The sequence below is a fragment of the Caloenas nicobarica genome, chromosome 4, assembly GCF_036013445.1.
Source record: "Caloenas nicobarica isolate bCalNic1 chromosome 4, bCalNic1.hap1, whole genome shotgun sequence".
In the NCBI taxonomy this organism is placed as follows: Eukaryota; Metazoa; Chordata; class Aves; order Columbiformes; family Columbidae; genus Caloenas; species Caloenas nicobarica.
This window is the reverse complement of record NC_088248.1, coordinates 1,315,815-1,335,797: the sequence shown is the minus strand read 5'-3', so window position 1 is coordinate 1,335,797 and position 19,983 is coordinate 1,315,815. Positions and strand designations below refer to the sequence as shown.

At 47.1% G+C, this 19,983-nt stretch overlaps 1 protein-coding gene across 1 annotated transcript in view; it reads right to left on the bottom strand.

Annotated features, from left to right (window-relative positions):
* The window catches only part of FRAS1 (Fraser extracellular matrix complex subunit 1), a 128,457-nt gene that overhangs the window by 30,150 nt on the left and 78,324 nt on the right, over window positions 1-19,983 (bottom strand). Inside the window, exons 20-31 of the mRNA XM_065634852.1 lie at window positions 18,737-18,889; window positions 16,861-17,007; window positions 13,648-13,794; window positions 12,383-12,523; window positions 12,024-12,167; window positions 11,340-11,483; window positions 10,456-10,726; window positions 9,212-9,296; window positions 6,381-6,704; window positions 5,644-5,797; window positions 2,333-2,511; window positions 477-584 (exon numbers count right to left, since the gene is read on the bottom strand). Of these exons, the coding sequence (XP_065490924.1) occupies window positions 477-584; window positions 2,333-2,511; window positions 5,644-5,797; window positions 6,381-6,704; window positions 9,212-9,296; window positions 10,456-10,726; window positions 11,340-11,483; window positions 12,024-12,167; window positions 12,383-12,523; window positions 13,648-13,794; window positions 16,861-17,007; window positions 18,737-18,889 (1,997 nt within the window). The remainder of the gene's footprint in view (window positions 1-476; window positions 585-2,332; window positions 2,512-5,643; window positions 5,798-6,380; window positions 6,705-9,211; window positions 9,297-10,455; window positions 10,727-11,339; window positions 11,484-12,023; window positions 12,168-12,382; window positions 12,524-13,647; window positions 13,795-16,860; window positions 17,008-18,736; window positions 18,890-19,983) is intronic.

The following is a 19,983-nucleotide window of genomic DNA, read 5'->3' as shown; positions in this document are numbered from 1 at the left end:
GTTTTGTGTCTGACAACGCTGAGCGAGCTGCTGGCACCTCACTGGCTCTGCACAAATCAGCAGGGATGAATAACGCTGCAGACGACTGCGGGCTACGTTCCAGTTTCCACACCCAGCTCTCCCTCACAAAAACAGCTTTAAACTTCGAGGTCATCTTTTAAATTAATGCAACTGGGGAAAGAACTGCATTGGAGAGACCACTCTGATCAGAAGGGCCACTCCCAGGGCCTGGGATGCTGCAGGAAAAGGTAATTTAGTCCCAGGGATGCAGATTCCATGGCCTGGTCGGAATGGTTTCCAAATACATTATAGGTTTCCAAATACATTATAATCTGTGCCCCCGAAGTCAGAAGGATGGATGAAAACTTTGTACTGCAGGCGGGCCACAGTTCCAATAAACCGGCAAGGTCTATTCGCTACAGTCTCTCTAACCCGCGGTTTTTCACTCTCACCATTTCTAACGGGTCCACACTTACGGCCACGTGCAAGGAGGAGCCGGGGGCCAGCCGAGGGGCTCGGGGGGGCTGGGGCAGGACGGCGACGGTGAACACGTGGCTTTGCACGCTGGTCTGTGGGCCGGACACCTGCGGAGGGAAGAGCACACGGTGGATCCTGACCCTGCATTTCCAGACCGCTCGATACTTTCTCTGTCCTCTCCTGCTGGCTGGGGAAGGTACGAAACACACTTTTCCAGCAGACACCAACCCAAAGCGTACACGGATGGTAGTCACTGGGAACCAAGGCCTTTAAACGCCAGCCGGCTTCTCCATTATTGCCTGTACTATCTATAAATGGTTTACCTCTTTATCAGTGCTTTAAAATATACCTGTTTGCCAGTTCCCTACCCTCACCTGCTCATTCCTGCTTCACTGCCAGAGTTTTGCTGAATTTTCCGCCGTCCGTACACGTTAGTGGGACCCTTCGTCACAGGGACAGAACAAATAATGGGTTTTTAAACCCAGTACAAAATGACCACCAGTTGTGCTGGCGAGGTGAAAACAACTGGTGTGCTAATAATGGCGCTGCCTTGGCAGTGACTCCTGCGATCACGACATCTTCCAGGACCGGCTGTGAGAGACCCAGGAAGATTTTCCATACACCACTATAACACCAAATTGAAGTCAACTCTATCTAACTTGTAATAGTAAACCCTGCAGTAACAGCATATAAGGCAGATAATATTAAATCTCTAAGAATTCAAAGGACCAAAACCTTCCCATAGACAGAAGGCTGCAAACATTCACAGCAGTCCTGAGATATGAAGAGCACCCAAAGAAATACAGCCCCCTTCTTTGTTAGACTTTAGTCACTGCTTTATCTTTTGCAAGGGATGCAAGTCCAGACTTGAATTCAACAGAGCACTTTGTGAACAAGAATGAACTTCAGCACACATTTAATTTTAAGATAATGCATAAAAATGCATAAAAACGCACACTCTGCTGAATTGAATGGAATTACTTCAGCCATTTGCTGGACCTGCTCTGAGTTGCTGTCGTCTGAATGGTAATTGCCAAAATACTTAAACAACGTGTTGTCCTTTTCTGAGACGCCCCAACCCGGGGTCCCAGACTCACAGATGTGTTATGGTCGCTGGTGCGACTGCGGCTCCTTTTTAGCAGCGCTTGCCCTACAATTATTGCTATTGCTCCGAGATACTAAACCCAAACACTTAACTCACGCAAAATGCACACTTGGTAAGAGCAATGTAGCAATTAAGCTAAAGATCAGCTTGTTCAACATTGACACTCGCAAATTCCTCGTTATCACTTACGTTAATTACTTTAGAAATTACCTTAATTGCCTCTGCGGTGCTACAGTAACATTTTCTGACGCCTAAAGCAGATGTACTAAATACTGCACGTGAGTGTTCATGTGGGCTTAGCGTTAGGAGAGGCTGTGAAACCTTCCAAGCAAACAGCAAGAACCTGTCTGAGGAATTTTGTGGCCGTTAAACCTGTGGGCAGGTGGGATTTATTTCAGTGTTACATCTGCTGGGGAGCATTTGTACCTGTTTGTGTGTTCGCAAGGAGTACTCTGGAGCAAAAATTAAATTATGAGCTGAGGGACTGCAGAAAGAAGGAGGGCAGCTCTGTTCCCTTTGCTAAGGATTGGCAAGGAAAAAAAAATGCACTTCTGTTCCTATTTCTTCCCCAAAAGCAACCCCAAGCGCATCGGTAGGGTGTCCCCAAAGGACAACCCTGTCCCGCTGGCAAGAAGTCAGTGGCCAACGGGTCCCCGTCACAGCGAGAATGAGTCTCTGGACACACCGCGAGACACGCCAGAGAAAAACGCCCGCGGAACTGCTGCGCGACCCCCTGCACACCAGCTGTACCTGGAACTGGAAGGAGTCGCTCTGCCCCGCAGCCCCCGAGTGCCTGTACCACACGAGGCCGTCGTTGACGTCCTGCTGGGTGAAGGAGCTGGTCGGGGAGGCTGCTCGGCCGTCGGGCAGGAGCTGCCGCGGGTCTGCTGGGCCGTCTGCCGGCGGCGGGACCAGGAGCACCACGTCGCCTGGAAAACAGAAAATGAGCGGCCAGGGGCAAAGGGGAACAGGGGCCTGGGCACTGACTCATGAGCATCCAAAGACAAACAGCCACCAAGTCCCAGTTTTCTTCCATCTGGGGGTGGTCAGTAGGTCAGAGAGGTTCTCCTGCCCCTCTGCTCTGCCCTGGTGAGACCACGTCTGGAATATTGTGTCCAGTTCTGGCCCCTCAGCTCCAGCAGGACAGGGAACTGCTGGAGAGAGTCCAGCGCAGCCACGGAGATGCTGCAGGGAGTGGAGCATCTCCCGGGTGAGGAAAGGCTGAGGAGCTGGGGCTCTGAGCTGGAGAAGAGCAGACTGAGGGGTGACTCGTTCATGGGGATCAATATGGAAAGGGGCAGTGTCAGGAGGATGCAGCCAGGCTCTTCTGGGTGACAACCAGTGACAGGACAAGGGGCAATGGGTGCAAACTGGAACACAGGAGGTTCCACTTAAAGATGAGAAGAAACTTCTTCCCGGTGAGGGTGGCAGAGCCTGGCCCAGGCTGCCCAGGGAGGTTGTGGAGTCTCCTTCTCTGCAGACATTCCAACCCGCCTGGACACCTTCCTGTGGAACCTCCTCCGGGTGTTCCTGCTCCGGCGGGGGGGTTGGACTGGATGAGCTTTCGAGGTCCCTTCCGATCCCTGACATTCTGTGATTCTGTGGTGTGACCAGCGGAGATTGCAGCAGAGCTCCCAAAAACCGCTAGAGGACCTTGCAACATCCCGCTGACATCGGGAAATTCTCTCTTGTTTTGGCCAAGGGCAGATCACGTCACTTGTGCAAGCGCATCGAAGAGACACGCGGCCACGCAAAGCACAGCATCTGCAACTTTGAAGCTCCCAAAATGTCGTTCTGCCCACTGACCAGCCTGTTATAACCGAGCAGAAAAACAGGCGCCAAGGACACGCCGCACGTTCTGGAGCTCCTGAGGAGGGACGGGAGAGAAGTGAGACCGATGGGGGTTACAAAGCATCGCAGCGGACTGTGCACCTTCCCCTCCAGGGCATGGCTGGAGTTTGACGTGGTTGCTGATGTTCAACCGACTTGAACCGCAGAACATCATTTAATAAAATCACTCCAAGAGCCAAGTGCCACCCACCAAGAGGAGGGTGTCGAAACCTTCGCATCGATTTCATCGATGTGAACATTCTTCCTAATCACACAATTGAACAAAATTCAAACCCGACAAAGAGCTACGGTATCAAAATAAATGGCATATTTTGCTATTTTATAATGTAATTGACTTGTTTTGGAGTTGACATGTAATCTGTGAAAAAATTATACATTTCCCCTAATTTATCCACTCTCTAAATACTTTGTTAGTTGTATATTGTGCTTTTCTACTGGTCTTTGAAATCATCCCTCATGGCCGCCAGTTGGGAAGCCACATGTTTAGATTATGAATCACTTCAGCTCTCCTTACAGCATTAATCATTCTGCTGTGCAAAATACCCATCCCAAGCTCTCCCAGTTCGTTTCACAAAACCACCCTCCAGCAGTTGGAGTAATAAAAAATAATTCAGCAGGCTGAAATATCACGCTTCATTTTATCATCAAACGCCATGCTAATATTCCCTTATCAGGACCCTAATTACACTCCCAATCTTACGCTTTTGCTCGTGGGAGTTCACACCTTAATTTTTTGTGTGGTTTCTGAAGATGCTCATCACACACCTGGAGGAGTTGGGCCCTGCACATTGTTCGTGCCCCCCAAAGTAAGAGAAGAAACAATTACACAAAGCAGCTTTAGGCAAAATGCGTGTCTGTGAGTCTTCTTATAAATTCGTATTTAACTTCATGAGAAGGACCAACTCTGCCGTGTTTACTTACGTAGTTTATAATTACCATTTCATTTAAAATATATATTTTTTTTTAACAAAAAGCATCTGTTGATGGGTTGCACACACGAATGTACAACTTGTGCACGCTCAGGCAATTCGGTGAAATACACGGGCACACCCAGCTGCAATTTCCAGAGCTTCTATCCAAAATCAAATGAGATATTTTCTACAAGTATGAAAGTCTTTTCCATTAGTCAAGTACTAAGACAGGCACATACGCCCTCCTTGACTAAGGACACCTTTTCTGCATTGCCCTGTCTTATTTTTTCCTTCCCATTCCAGGAAATAGTATTTTAGACAAAATTTTAAGACCATTGATTTCTACTGCTTATTGCTCACCTGCAGCTACAAACTCGTTTGTGTTACTGCAGTTAATTACAGCAGAGATAATTACGGTGATACAAATACAGGATTATAAATTTTGGTGAGGGTTAGGCAGCAGGAGACAAGCTCCTCAGGGAAAAATTCTTGCTTTCATGTAAATGCTTATTAAAAATGAGAAGACTGTCCTTCATCTGCAGAAAACTAGAGGGGGAACACAAATTAATTACTTCTCTTCTAAATTGCAATAATAACATCATCTATGTTTGCATCAGGTACTGGCAGCTGTTGCGGAAACCAGCCTCTTCTTACAGCAAAACACAAAAACCAGCCTCTTCTTACAGCAAAACACAAAAACCAGCACGGGTGTTGCTGAAGGGATCCTCTCATTGCATCCGGCTCAGAAAATGAAAAGAAATGATTTCTGGTTGGGTCAATAATCTCTTCCGTTGGTGGGAATTAAATGGAGTGTCACGGAATTTCGGGAGTTCTCCAGTTCTTCATGGTAAACTTTTCCTCGGCAGTTTCTAGAGGTAAATATGAACTCTGTGCTGCTCTTAAACCAGACAGCCATGGTGGGATATTATCTTTTGGCGGCGAGTGAGATTCTGCTCTCACAAGGCTGTAAATCCATCAGAATTTCACAACCACCAGAGAAACACAGCTGGAGAAATTCGGATTACAAGGCAGGACTTCATTACTTCACATGCCCATTTGAACTGGAAAAATACGAGGTTAGCAGCACTTGTTCAGCAGAGTATTACAAGGAAATATTCCCTAAAATGCTGTTCATTTGAGCAAAATACCAGAGAGGAATCGCAGTACAGCTGCAAAGAACATCCTTTTCCCCCAAAATAACCAGCATTCTGTGCTTTTATTCAGCGCTTGGAGACTCTGGGGCATGCGGGGTGAAAAGCGACCCCTGTTTTTTGACAACCAGGCTCCCGAGACACTCACCGTGTCGTGGCCGGTCCCCGCTGATGCTGTAGGTGATGTGGGAGTCACGGGCACCGGGCAGCTCGGCGTGCAGAACTGTCCTGGAGATCTGCAGCATCCCTCCCTGCGGCACCCACACCAGCGGGCTGGTCACCAGCACAGGGGCTCGGTCATTCTGCACCCAACGGGGACAGCGGCAAAAGCTCAATGTTAGTAATCTCTGAATTTAGGTATCTGTGCCCTGTCCTTAGGGAATTTATCAAAGATGCATCAAGTGAAAGATTTCGGAGGAGCAACACGGAGCGAGCAGCAGCGATCCTGACCCTGGGGGACGCCACCACCCCCAAGTACCAGTCAAACACCTTATTAGCCAAGTGTTTTAGCTCAAGTGTGGCCCTTTCGTGTCCCACATCAGCCTGGTGACTGGTTTGCCCATCTCACCAGCCCTCTCTCCCCCTCATCCACTCATTCTTGAATTCATCGCCCTCACCAGGGCAAAACTCCCACCTGCAACTCCAGAAGGTCTTTCTACCAAATAACTACAGACTTTGAATTGTCAAAGCTGCACAACTGGAGCTGAACCATTCTTGTCACAACCCAAAAAATCCAGATGACCTCCAAAACTCCATCAATCCACTACTTCCTCCTGCCTCTGACCACAGCCTGTCGGTAATGTAGGATTAGTGACACCTCGGGGACACGGCGACACTTCTCCAGACTTGTCATTTGCCTGCGAGGGTTTATGTCCCAGCACGTACCTTGGGAGCAATCTTAATGTGGAAGAGGATGTTCTGGAAGTGGTACCCATCGCTCACTTGCAGAACAACGGCATCGTCCCGGCTGTCGGAGCCATCATGAGCGTAACGCAGCAGCCCGCCGGCAAGGTCAGCAAGGTGGAACAGGGGGGCGGCAGCTGAGTGCCCAGGAGGTTTGATCAGCTGCCCGTGACGTGGAGGCTCTAAAACCATCAGCACGACGTCCTGGGGGTTGTCGCTGTCTCTCACACCGAGCAGCAGGTCTGTTATGGTGCCCGTCTCCCCTCGGCGGATGAGGAGGGCCTCATTTCTGAACACGTATGGCGCCTGAAACACAAAAGGTTGGCTAAACCTCAGCAATTTGATCATGACCAAAGTCTGGAAGGAAAAACGTGGTGTTAAGGAAATTAAATTAGTTCACTTCATCCCTGGAAATCTATTTCCAAGCAGCAGAGAATCACTCTCCACACTTTCCCCCCAGCAGACTGATCTAAGAATACATAGAAATTCAGACTGATTTATCTACATTAAAAGAAGATTCTTATGCCACGGCAAGCTTAGGAAAGGAAAAAAACTCAAGACATTTATAAAGAAAGCAATTTAGTTATCAGTCAGAGCCTGTATTCCCTTTGTCATCTGCAGGGATAAGAGACAAGAGACACAGCTTTGCCCCACTGCCATCCACGCACACTGAAATGGAAGCGCAGAGCCCAGCTATTTTGGCAGGTCTACACGTCACGTGTGTGTCTGCGGGTCCACCTGGAACACAGGCGCCTCGGATACTGAAGATTTATGTCTGTGAACACTCAGTTCAGGGTGGGTTGGGATGGAGATATACCACATTTTCCCTGTGTATAAACTCCAGCTTGGGTAACTCAGACATCTTTCAGAGCACTGATGCTTGAAAATAAGACCCCACACAACCGGCGTGCGCGGATTGCCTGTTTAAAATGAGTTGCAGAGAGAGGGGGGAAAAAAAAAGCAAGGAAGAATGGTGGGAGGGGGGAATAATCTACGCAGGATAGAAACAGCGGTGAGCCAAACTGGGAGACAGAAGCTTGAATTAATGCTTCTGAGTGGAAACGAGTCAACCAGCTAGCACTGAGGGATGTGCTTTTGCTTGTCCTGAACGGATAAAAGTCCATCTCAAAGACAGCAAAACTGGGTGTCGTCAGCATCACTAGTTATTTATTTTCAAAGACTCCACCACAGCCTTATTAATCCCAAAATGAAGATCAGCTACAGTCCGTTTCTGCTGGTTTGAATTAGTTCCCTAGTTCTTCACCATCAAGGAAGTTTAAATCTGCAGTCTCTGTTGCTGCCAGTACATGTGGTTTGCGATCCCTAATCCCTCGCCTCGGGAGGGGGCGATCCCGCAGAGACAAAGTCAAAGCCCCGGGAACGCTCAGCAGAGATTTACCTGCTGCCAGCTCACCCGCCTGCAATTTGTCACGGCTATTAAGGAGCGGCAGGCAAAATTCCTATTACTAAACCTCACTTATGTATTCCGGGGCAGTGACTGCAGCTCTTACTTGAGTGAACGTCCTACCGAGGCAAACAAGAGATGAGGCTGAGTAAAGATTTCAGCACCAGCCAGAATCAATATACATGCAACAGGATCAACATCCACAGTTTGTCTTACACTAAAGGTCAAACTAGAACATTTCTAATTTCCAGAAGTTACACAACTACTAATATAGAATATAATGATTAAAAGCAACAAAATGCAATTAAAATGAATGATAATTCCTAACCCTGAAGCTCCCACTTCTAGGACCCCAATCTGGAAAAAACAACAAGCTGTGCAAAGTCTCAAGATTGTCAGAGACTCACAGAGATTATGCATCTCAGGAGGAGCGGTCTCCTATAAGGAACACTAAATATAGTAAATTGGAGACCCCTGCAGCTCCCCAGCATGGTCATTAGTGGGCACGTCAGCAGCTCGCCAGATTTTTGAGCTGCTGGCTACATTTCCTACTACAGTCAGGACCAAGCACAGAAAAGCACCAGCTCCTTCAGACACAAACTCACCCGCCAGTGCAACGATGGAGAGAAATTCAGTTCTTCAATTACTCATTGTAAGGATGGACGCTGAGTCAAGCTTGTAGCAGGAGGAAGCACTCAAAGAGAAAGGATGAGGCTAGATCTCCAGTTACAGTCTTACCAAGCCATTTAATGCCCCTCGGAGGGTGAAAATGGGCCATAAGAGTAGCTGACTCCTCATTTGCACTTTGAAGTCTCTTTACGTTGCTAAATACGCCAAGTAGCTGGACCCAGTCCCAGTGAGCCCACGGTGCCACAGACTTTAAATAACAATAATATGAAAGACAAGGATACTGGGCAGTACCATCAACCTGCCTGGAAGTGGCGTGCGGTTTAAGAGACCCACTTTAAACAGCTCGCGCTGATTTAACTCCCACCTGTCCTAGCACAGAGCAGGTAAGTAAACGCTCTTGACTGTCAATGCATCCCTGCCACAGGGATCAATCATCCTGCAATTGCCCCGCAGTAAGAGACTGAACAAGACCTTCCGCGGGTCCCAGGAATAATTTAAACGGTAGGGACTACTCAGCCCTCGCTGATCATTGCTCTGTAATTGAGCAGCTCTAATTCCCTGCACAAGCAAAATTACACGGGCCAGCATCTTCAGACACTTATCCCAGGCACAGTTCTTCCACATGACTTTCGGCTGCTTCTCAACCACACAAAAGCTGAGTCTAACCTGCCTGTCCTGAACACTGGCTCAAATCCTGCCCGGCTCCTCTTACCACTGCAAGAAACCAGGGCTCCAAGTGCTGCAAAATCTGGGTTGTTTCCAAGCTTTGTTCCCTTACCTGTGTTGAAAACGCTTGAACGTTGACCACCTCGGGATGGGAGAAGAACTGCTGATCGCTGACCTTCAAGGAAAACTGTCCTTTCCTAAACAATTCCCCAACAAGCCAAAACAGAGCATAATAGAAATTAATGAAGTGCTTTTGCAGGACTCAATAATGATAAAAATATATCTAGTAAAAATGACTAGCTTAGCAACAGAAGCTTTAGCTCAAGTTTTTTCAATTATGTAATAAAATACCTTTAACTATGTAATAATATACCCCCATATTCCTTTAACTAATGTTACTCACATAGGCTGGCATCTCCAAGATAAAGCACCGATTCTAAATGTCAGCTGTTTGCTGCCTAAGGAAAATGTCACTTATCTGGTTTCAGAATAGAAGCTCCCACTTTTCAGCATTTTTCATTCCTATTTACATTTTAATAATGCCACCCAATAACCTTGAACGTAAAGTAGCCATGTTTCTCAATACAAGATCCTGATGTTGCACTGTGACTACCAGGCAGAAAAAAAAGAAAAAAAGCTTGATACGGAAACAGATGCTTTAAGTCTAGTGAACATGAGACAATTCCTTGGCATCAGGAGGACACCCCAAAAGTCTTATTGAAAACAATGGATTAAAGAACACCCGAATATATATAGGCAGAAATTTAGAATAATTCTGATACCCGTCTAGTCCCAAGGCTTTATGGCGATGTAAATCAAGTGCAAAATTTGGCAAGATGATTGACTCATTGCCTGGCAGCAGGAAAAATCCGTGTCCTTGCAACACGCTCGCAGTGTGAGCATCGCCAGTTACTAATCAGCACTAATTATCCCAGGACACTAACAGAGTGCATGTCGCAGGCTGAGAAGTAATGGCTGAATGCAGATCACGCTGCACAGCACAGTGGGGACATCACTTGAGCATCTTCCTGACAGTGGCAAGAAATTGTAGTAAGAGCCGGACTAACGTCAGTTTTAAACCCACAGCAGAGTATCTTAAAGATGAGACAGACTCCTGCACCCCCAGAGCACAACAGGCTTGGTAGCTGGATCACAGTGACCTCTTCTATCATAAAAAGTTTTGCATCATCATTTATACTACAGCACAGTACTTCTGAAATTGATAATCTACTTAGCAGAAGTAAGAAATGTGCTTTACTGTAAGAATGTTTCCTAGGGACAATGGAACACCTGTTCTCAAGATACGCCCGCTTTTTTTAAGGCGAGAGCTCTGAAAGAAGTGACCGGCACAGTCACCTGGCTTTGTCCTTGCTGTGCACGAAGCGGACTCTCCTCTCCCTCACGTCCTGGCAGCTGAAGCGGTCGCCTTTGCCCAGCGGCAGCTCCTTCCCGCGGGCCAGCAGCACCAGTCTGCCGTTGGAGGGAGCGCTGGCGACGTGGAACACGAGCTGTCCCATGTCATCGGCCACCTCACGGACACCCAGCAAGGAGAGGTCCAGGGGCTTCACCCCGCCAATGCCCACCGTGAGGGGACCGCTCACGTGGAAGAGGGACGGACGCTTGCTGACTAAAGAGAAGGAGAAGGGAAAAAGTATTACCGAGTGAACGTTTCTTGTTTCACAGCCATGGGCTGTGTTCCCAGCTTGCCTGTCACTACCATCTTTTGGATAACAGACCCTCACAATGCCCCGTTCGTAACTGACCCAGGTGGAAAACCAGCACGTCCAGAAGAACCACAATCCGCCCCAGTCCCCACTACGATTTTGAAGCAAGCCGCTTCCCACCTTGAATTCCCCACCACAAAACCCAAACTGACATATACTGGCCCGCACTGCAAATGGACTAGTAAATCTTCATTTCGAACAAAGATAAGTAAGCACTACAGTTGATTTAGTAAGGGATTTCCCCCGAGATGTGTTTTCATTTGTTCTGCAGTGGTGATAAATGGTGCTGCAATTGGAAAGACGTGCCTCCATACCCAACGAGGTAACTTCGCTTAGAAAACCACGTACAGGCACATTTTATGAAACAAAAAATCAGAGAAAAACAGCTGCCAGCTTTTAAGATCCAACACGAAAGCGCACAAAACTGAATTCCAATAACGCCACTGAATGAACACTACTTCTGGCCTTAAAACCCGCAGGAAGCCTGTCAGTGGCTTTAGCGTGAGAGACACTCACCTTCTTCACACTCTCTGGTCCACGTGTTGCCATAGAAACCCTGGCCACAGGCAGAAAGGCAAATGTTGTTCTTCAGAAAGGTGGTGCTGTCGCACAGGCGGCACAGGCTGTCGCTGTCACACTCCAAACAGCCAGGAGGACAAGCTGAATTGGATGGAAAACACAACCCCACTGAGACACTGCAGAAACAACACGATCACCGGCGTGCAGAGCTGTCCCCACGGGTCAGAACGGGAACACCACTGCTGTTCCTGTCTTACCTACCTGCCAAAAATAATCACAGAGAAAAGGCACAGAGTTTAGTTAAGAACGTCCTTCTTTGACCACTGTCTCCCATTAACTACCAGGACCTGACGCGATCTTCCAAATGGAAGAAACATAGTTTAAGTAACTGTTGTACCAATTTGAAAAAAATACTTCAAATACACCCTCAATTCCTACACAGCTTATTAGTCCACAAATACAACTGAAACCTTCCCAAAAATGTGCTTTTAATACTTGTTTTTCACTCCGAATGTCATTCCCCCTGAATTAGGCATGTCGAAATGCAGATACAGCCTGTTATCTCGTTCTCCAGCTGACTGCATCGCCTCCACCCCGAGCTTAACGCAGCGCCCAAGCACTTCCCCTTCACCCCAGCCTTGCAGAGAAAAATCGACGTATAGAAAACAAACCCCAACTCACCTGTGCACTTTCGCCGTGCCTCATCTGCGTAGTATCGCTTCCCACACTCGTGAACACAGCGAGCGTCCGAGAGGAAAAACGGGGCTTTGCACAGGCTGCACTGGTCCGGCTGGCGGCACTGCAGGCAGCGCTCATCGTCACATCCTGAAATTCGGACGTAAAGGGTCCAGCTCAGCACCACTTTCTGCTGCCTCCTGCTCTAACACCCTGCAGGAACTGCAGCTCTGGTGTGTGTGAGGATGGTGAGAAATCTGAATTTAAAAAGGTGCTTTCTGAATGCAAGATGGACACAAATCGGAGACGAGCACGGAAACACGTTGGCAGCAGCGATTAGAAGTTAATGCTCAAGGAGAACTCACTCTGGCATGTGTCTGATTCCTGGTAATAAGCTGCAGGGCACCGTTCCACGCAAGCTCCTTCATGGAGCACGTAGCCCTCCATACACTGCAGGCAGTCGGTCCTGCGGGGGCCTTTACACGCGTTACAGCTCCAGTCACACTCTGGAAGAAAAAACAAAGTCAACGTTGGGCAGCCCTTCCTGGGGTGCATGCCCCCCACAAGCGCTTACCGCTTGGGGTCTATAAGCTATGGGAATATAAACCTTGGAAGCAAATAGAACAGTAAAAATGGTTAAACTTAAAAAAAAAAAAAAGCATGATTTGTACTGAGTGACTTATTTTGGTTTCCCCTCTTGGACCTAACACGTCCTACCTATGTCAAATTTGAGCAGGCTTGGCTCTCGTTCAGCATTCAGACCTGCTAACGCTGGCACAATTTTGTTGCCCATAAAGTCTGACTTTATCCCGTAAGCAGCAGTGCTCCTTTTCTGCCAACGCTGAGGTTGGCACTCATTAGCAATTACCCACCCGCTTCATCCATCTCGCTCTTTCAAATGATTCTTACCAGAAGAAAATGCAACCCTTGTCCCTCGGAGTCCAAATACCCCCCTGGACAGTCCACTCAGCCTTCAGCAGAGTCCCAACCATGCTCGTGTGCCCAAGGAGGACCCGGGCTGCCAACGCTACCCTGTGTCCCTTGGGGGCACTTAGACGGGTATTTAATGGGCAGTTAATGACCGACACACTGGCTGATGAGCCAGGGAAATGGGCAAGAGCATGAGGGGGTGAAAGCAAGGACTCGTGGAGGTGAGCCTGGAAATCTTTCAAGTCATGTGCATTTTAAATCGCTCCAAACTCTTGTTTCTGCTGTCACCCAGTGATGCAGCGTTTAATAAGACGGAGAGAAGCAGGTAAGTACCCAAGGCCCTATAACCACCTTAAAAAACACTCAGCCTGGCAAACTCACTCATCATTCAGCTGACCCATGGCTAAACGAATTGCTGGGCCTGACCCTTGGCAAGTGTGCCAGCTCAATTCCTAAATCATCTGCAAGAGGAGGATTTGCAACAAAGGCTGAAGGGCTGAAGTATGTGACAGCAGACTGCCGAAAAAGAGAAAAAACTGTAAAACCCCGCAAGCGGTCTGTCACTGAACAACTCCCCCACCCATACTTTTTAAAGCAGGCCGTCATGCTGCAATATAACTGATTATTAACCCAAGCACTTGCAATTTTGTTTTTTCTTCCTTTTTTTTTTTTTTCTTTAAACCAGCAATGTATTTTTCACCTCTGCAAGTCTTGCTGGAAAAATCCAGATAATACTGCGGCGCACAGCTCTCGTACTGGCATTCTCCGAACAGCAGGACCTTGGCTGGATCTCTGCAGGATGTGCAGCCGGCGGCCGATTCGCAGCTCAGGCACTGGCTGTCGCAGGCTGTGGAAAGGCAAAGACAAAGAAAATAACTGTCATTACCCGTGCACCAGCCAGCTGTACAAGTAAACATGGTATTAGCCTGCAGCCCTGCTACTCCTCTTGTCCTCTTTGAGAGAAACCTGTGGAGGCGTCAGAGTTTTTGCTTCTTGCGTTCCTTTTCACAGCCTCCAAAATGTAAAAAGCCTCCTTGCATTTGGAATAGGCTGTTTCATCTCGCACTGCTTCTTACTCTCCTCTGGACAGCTTAGGGTAATACACTGAGTTCAAATCCCCAAATAAGAGCTTCGCCTGTCTCTGTTTTTCTTAATCTCTTAGAGCAACCCGCATTTCACACAATGCCAGACTAAACTCATAAATGCTCAGATTTGGAGACCACAAGGGACAGCTGCAATCCTGTTGGTAAACTTGGTAGGACCAAAGGCCCGTTTAACTTCACTTAGCGTCTCCACCTTCTTGTTTGCACGCAGTGTGAAATTTGGGAGCTGTGGGGAGCAAATAAAGATGCCAGGAAAAAAAAGTAATTCAGGGATTTACTGAATCTAGGATCAAAGTCCAGAGAGCCCCAAGTGCCTACACTACGGAAGAAAGCACAGCTGGCCATTTTTAATGGAAAATCAAAACAAGACTCTCATAGGGTTTAGCTCAACTACAGTTCAGGTGTTAAATACCAGTGTTACCCACGGAAGTTCAGTTCTATTAGTGATCCACTTCAATTAGCTTTTAACTCAAATTAGAATTTTAGAACCACAAAACCTCAAAATACTGAAGTAAATGTGAAAATACCCACGTTGCTCCCACTGAAATAAGAACTCAGTGCCCTTCAAAACAGTCACTTTATCTCATCTAAAAAATGCCATAGAAGGTCTGCATTTTATTGAGGTACAAACGAATTTCTAAGAAAATGTTTATCTAAAGAATCTAGTAGCTGTTTTCAGGTGCTCTGGTGCCAGTCTGATTTCGCCTAACTTAAGAATACTACATGGAACAATTACTGTTTGTAAGCGCTCCAAAAAGCCGAGTATTAAAAGCAGAGTGAAATATTTCACGAGGTCTAAATCTTTAGAAATCAAGTTACCGACGGAGGCGTGCCAGGAAAGTAAGCAAAAACTGTATCTGAGAGCAATCCTGTCTGCTTGTTTTATCAGCATGACTCCATATCTGCATTTTTAAACCCATGAAGAATGTGTTAAGCTTTGCACTGATCCTCGGCCAGTGAGTCAGAGCTTAAAAATATCTCCAAGACTCCATACTTGCACTCAGCATCTCTCTGAACTTCACTCCAAAGCCGAGTTCCTCAAAAGTGCCAGGCAACTAAAATAAACATTGAAGAGAGAGTGAATTTCCTCAGCCTAACAGCCAACCTCCATTTACGCAATTTTCGTGCCCTCTAAGTGGTAGTTTTCCAGCAGCCCAGGACGGTTTGTATCTCCACAGCTTATCAGCAGCACTTCACTCGAAAAGGCACAAGTGACACTTGGAATGACAAAAATCCAAAGCACCAACACACTCTGCCTTGAGCTTCCTGGCACCGGGATTTGATACACTTCTTAAAAAAGCCGTTTGCAATAAGGAGATTAGAAAAGTCTCAGTGTAGCTGAATTTGCTCGTGGAAATCTATTTGCATTTGAGCTACTGAACCAAAGGGGTTCCTGAACCAAAGGGGTACTGAACCAAAGGGAAGGGTACGGTCCTCAGGAACGCTCCATTTCTACCAAGATGTCCTAAGGCGGGCGTTGTCAACAGGAAAGTTTTCATTAGAAAAGGGCATTTTAACTCGGAAGGGAGGTATTCTGGTGCAGTTAGCAGTAAGAGAATCCACACTGCTGGAGAGAACAGTGAATAACTTGTAGACCTTGTAGGAACTAGGCAGGACAGTGAGAATCCCATCATTCCTTTTTTTTATTCTTCTTTTTTATTACTTTCCTTTTTTCATTGTTATTGAACAGCCTTTTTTTCTGTCAACGGAAGAATGGTACAAACTCTTCCACCTATTTCCTTGAATTTATGCAAGGTGTCTCCATTTCTGCTGAGGAGATGGAAATAATAGTTTCGGGAAAACCATATATTTTGACGAAAGGCAGGTAAAGCTGACAACCATATCAGCCTTCTCCTGTGGGATCTCATCACTAAAGAAATTTGATCTAGCTAGGATGACACTGATACCCATACTCAGTGCAGTGCAACAGAGTTATTTTATCATAAATCAGGATAATTTAAATCAGGGTAATGCAGGACTTCACAAAACCGAGTGTTTAGGTTCACAGCAACCAAACCACTAAAGCACTCACTCTTTTTTAGGTGTGTGTATTATAGTGGGTCAATTTAAGCAAGGTTTTTTCATATTTCTTATGCCTCTGGGCCATACAATTTGGCATTTTGGAACATCAAGCCCAGTAATTATGCAAGGAATGACTCAATTGATGTCAAGGCCAGAGTGAGCACAGAATAATAAAGGAAAAGGGAGGCCCTGGGATAGCAGGGATAGGATAAAACATTACCGGACTTAACACCAGATCAATTGCATCACATCACTTGGAGGCAAAAACAGCACAGCTCAACTACGTCCGTCAGCGACGTGCCCAGAAAGTTGTACCGTGTTTCTATTGAGGCTTCACACGGGGAAAAATGTGGCATAAACACTACGGTCTTAATACAGATTCCATAGCAGGTACTTACAGTGCAGTGGGGAGGGGGTTACCTTTGTACATAGTGATGAAAACTGGTCTAACCTTGGCAAGTTTTCACAAAGCCCAGAATCCACCAGGATTTTTGGTCGCTTCTCTGTGTTCCAGCCCAACAGCTTAAGAAGGAAGCCTGCACAAGCTCTCCTGCAGATTTTTACTGTCTTTGAAGTCAATAACAAAACTGCAACTGTCTTTGAATACAACCCATGCCGTAGGCTCTAAGGCAGCTAATCACTTATGTCGACTCACATCGAATTTTTAGGCACTTGAAATGTTTTTTTTTTTTTTTCCTCGTAATAGGAAGAGTAAGTGAAGGAAAGAGAGAAGATATGTCAGTGAATATGTTGTGCGAAGGAGAGATGGCTTGGAGACAGACACTCACGTCTGCAGGTCTGGCTGCCGTCCCTGTAGTAGCCCTGAGGACAGACGGACACACACGCGCCGGTGCGGGCCAGAACCAGGCTGGCGTTGCAGGCAGAGCAGGAAAAGGGACCTTCACCGCTGCAGGCTTTACACGAGGGGTGGCACTCTGCAGACAGCAAGAACAAAGATTTCTGTTCAAGGAAAAGCAGATCTTTGATTACATTTCACAGGGTTCAGCAGAAGCACTCTCAGAGAGCGAGCGTGGTGATATCAAGTGCCAAAAGTTCCTGCTGAAGTCCACCGGTGCACAGTGCTCAGGAGTGGAACCTACCCAGCTTCTGACAGATTAAACAGGTTTATTTGTGTTCTGTGTACCCTGCACACCACCTCGCTCCCCTCCTCTCATTTCTCTCTCTTTTTACCCATTCCTCTTCTCTTCAACCTCCTCTTCCCCTTAAAAACAACCTGGCAGGATCTGGCCTAAACTTCTCTATCAGTGAGAAGTAATAACAGGGCAAGTGTGTATCAGTTCGTCCCTCTCAGGCTTTCTCTCAACTATTTTCAGGTCTCGCCCTTTCACTCCCGATTTTGCTTCCCAGCCTGGCCTGCTCCCTTGCTCGCTGCGCAGAACCCATTTGCTCCCCACATTCAGTCCTGCTGCTCACAACAGCGTCAGAATGAATTCTTCTACTCCACTTTCATTTCATACCAGTGCCTGACATTCGATTTGTTTTTTTCAGCATTGCTGAACACCGGGGATGCCATTTTCACAGACTGATTGATCATTATTTCGAGATCGCGGCGAGGATGCCATCACTCTGTGCGTGACGTTCGAACTGGCTGTCCCTGGGTGCGTTATTACATCTGCCTATGTTAAAATCCCACCTCTCATTTTACTGCCTGGACACTCAGTCTTACAAGATCAATCCACAGCTCTTCAGAGCCAGCAATCTCCCTGGTGGCCTCGAGTCACAAAGTGCATTACTTACCTTTTTCTTTCCCTGCATTTTTTAAGAGAGATTTTTATGCCAACCTACCTGTTTTCTTTCCCTGCTTCCTTTCCATCCCTTCGTCTTGTGCTTCTAAGTCAGACTGAAGAGATTTAAAATACCACAGCGGATGACACCAATGTATCCTATTAATTTCTCCAAAGGGGGTAAATACTCACAAAATTACTAGTCTGTTTTATTTCTTGATAAGCCTCTACCTAAAGATTGATGCCACCATTATAGCTATCAGGGCAATTAATCATAAGAGAAAGCAGGCAAAGAAATCAGAAAAGGGCCTGCATTATACTTAAAAGCTAGCACAAAATGGAATATGAGCTTTGACACAGCCTGAATAATGCAAAACTTATTTTAACTGAAACCTTTACACTAAAGGGAAGAAAAGTTATCCCCAGGCTTGAATTTCCAGGAAGGCAAAGTACCCCTCAGGGGTCTTTCCAATTAAATGGCACAGAGCGTATTTCATACATACTCTGAGATTTCATTTGTCAAAAACAAGTACATAAATGCTCAGCTCCCGGAGTGCTTGAGAGAAGCTTTGCAACATTAGCCGTCAGTGGCTGGACTCGATTAGGAACTGTCCCTTCCTGCAAAAGGAGCATCTACATGTTAATTCTCATGTGCAGAGCTTCTTGTCTTGATTTCTTTCTCTCTAAATAAACTATAATACCCTTTGTTCAGCGGAAGATGCACTGGGCTTTAACATGTCTCTGTCAGCCACATAACAAGAAAAGCGACCTACTTCCTTCCAAGAGTCCAGGAAACACAAAGCATCTCACACAAAGACTGGAATATGAAACCAAACCAACAACGAAACCTGGAGGAGATCCAAGGACAGAAGCCTAGAGAACAAAATGAGGATCCGAGGCGTCTGTGGGCAGTACTCACTCTTGCAGGCGCCGTCGAGCGCGTAGGCTCCCGGCGGGCAGCCCGGCACGCAGCGCTCCCCCAGCAGCAGGTGACGGGCGTTCTGGCACTGCAGGCAGACGCTGCCGCTGTCCCGCAGGTTGGCCACGCAGCGCCGGCACCACGGGTGGCAGTCTGCAGGGAGCAGGGGAGAGCACCATCACACGTGGACGAAATGGAACCGTGCGGGGGAAACGCAGTGCTGACAACCCAAGGGAGACGCGAGGGATGGAACTATCCGGTGCGTGAGGGCTGGGATCGGGTGCTGAACACCGCACTTCCAGACGTCTGCAAGACAGACGACCAGAAATTACCGCATTCTAAGAGCATTTCTTTCCTCTTGCCCTCATCCCCATCGTCTGCTCTTCCTGAGCACCACAGTGTTTTCACTTTTCCTCCGCAAACACATTCTCCGCATCTCCTGCCCCTCCAAGCATCCTCTCTCCCATCCTTCCTCGAGTGAGCTTGGGAAAGCTTTGTACAAGGCCAGCGCAAAGCTCTTTGCTTTTCCCAAACCTGTCTCTGATTTTAGGTGCGTCTACCTAAAGTTTTAATTTTAACTCTGTACAGGTATAACCTGCACGACCTTCTCCCGTGGTTCTTACCGTTCAGATTTTCCCAAGCACACAAGACATCCCTACCCTGAAGAGGCCACCGCAGACACCCAGGCCAAGCACAGCATTTAGAGTTGCATGAGAGCACCTCAGAACCTTTTATTTTTTCATTTTTTCCCCCAGTTTGTGTCTCCTGACCTCTGCCTGAACCTAGGTGCTTCAAAAGGTTTTACAACAAGCCTTTTGTATGCACAACAGTGAGGCAACCTGGAAGCCAAATTAACCCTAATTACCGTATTCAGAAGATTATAAAGGAAATGACGACTGTCTTGAAATAAATGTAATAATGTGGTTTGATTTGAGTACCTGCCTGGCCTCGTGTCAGATTTCTAGGAAAGGTTCAACTTGCTGTCTCTTGTCTCCCAGGACAGCATTACTACAGATTGCCGGGCAATCTAATTTACAAGCTGAAGACAAGTTCACATAGGAGTCCGGGGGAATTCTGCACCCAGCCCTGCAAAAACGCAATAGCAACTGGAGTCCAACCCCAGCCCGGCTCCTCCTGCACATCACGCAGAGATGATTCTTACCAAATGCTGCTGGAAAAGCGCAGGTGCAGCGCAGAAGTGAATGCAACTCTGACTGCGTGCAGGGATTCTTTAAAACAGCTGTCTC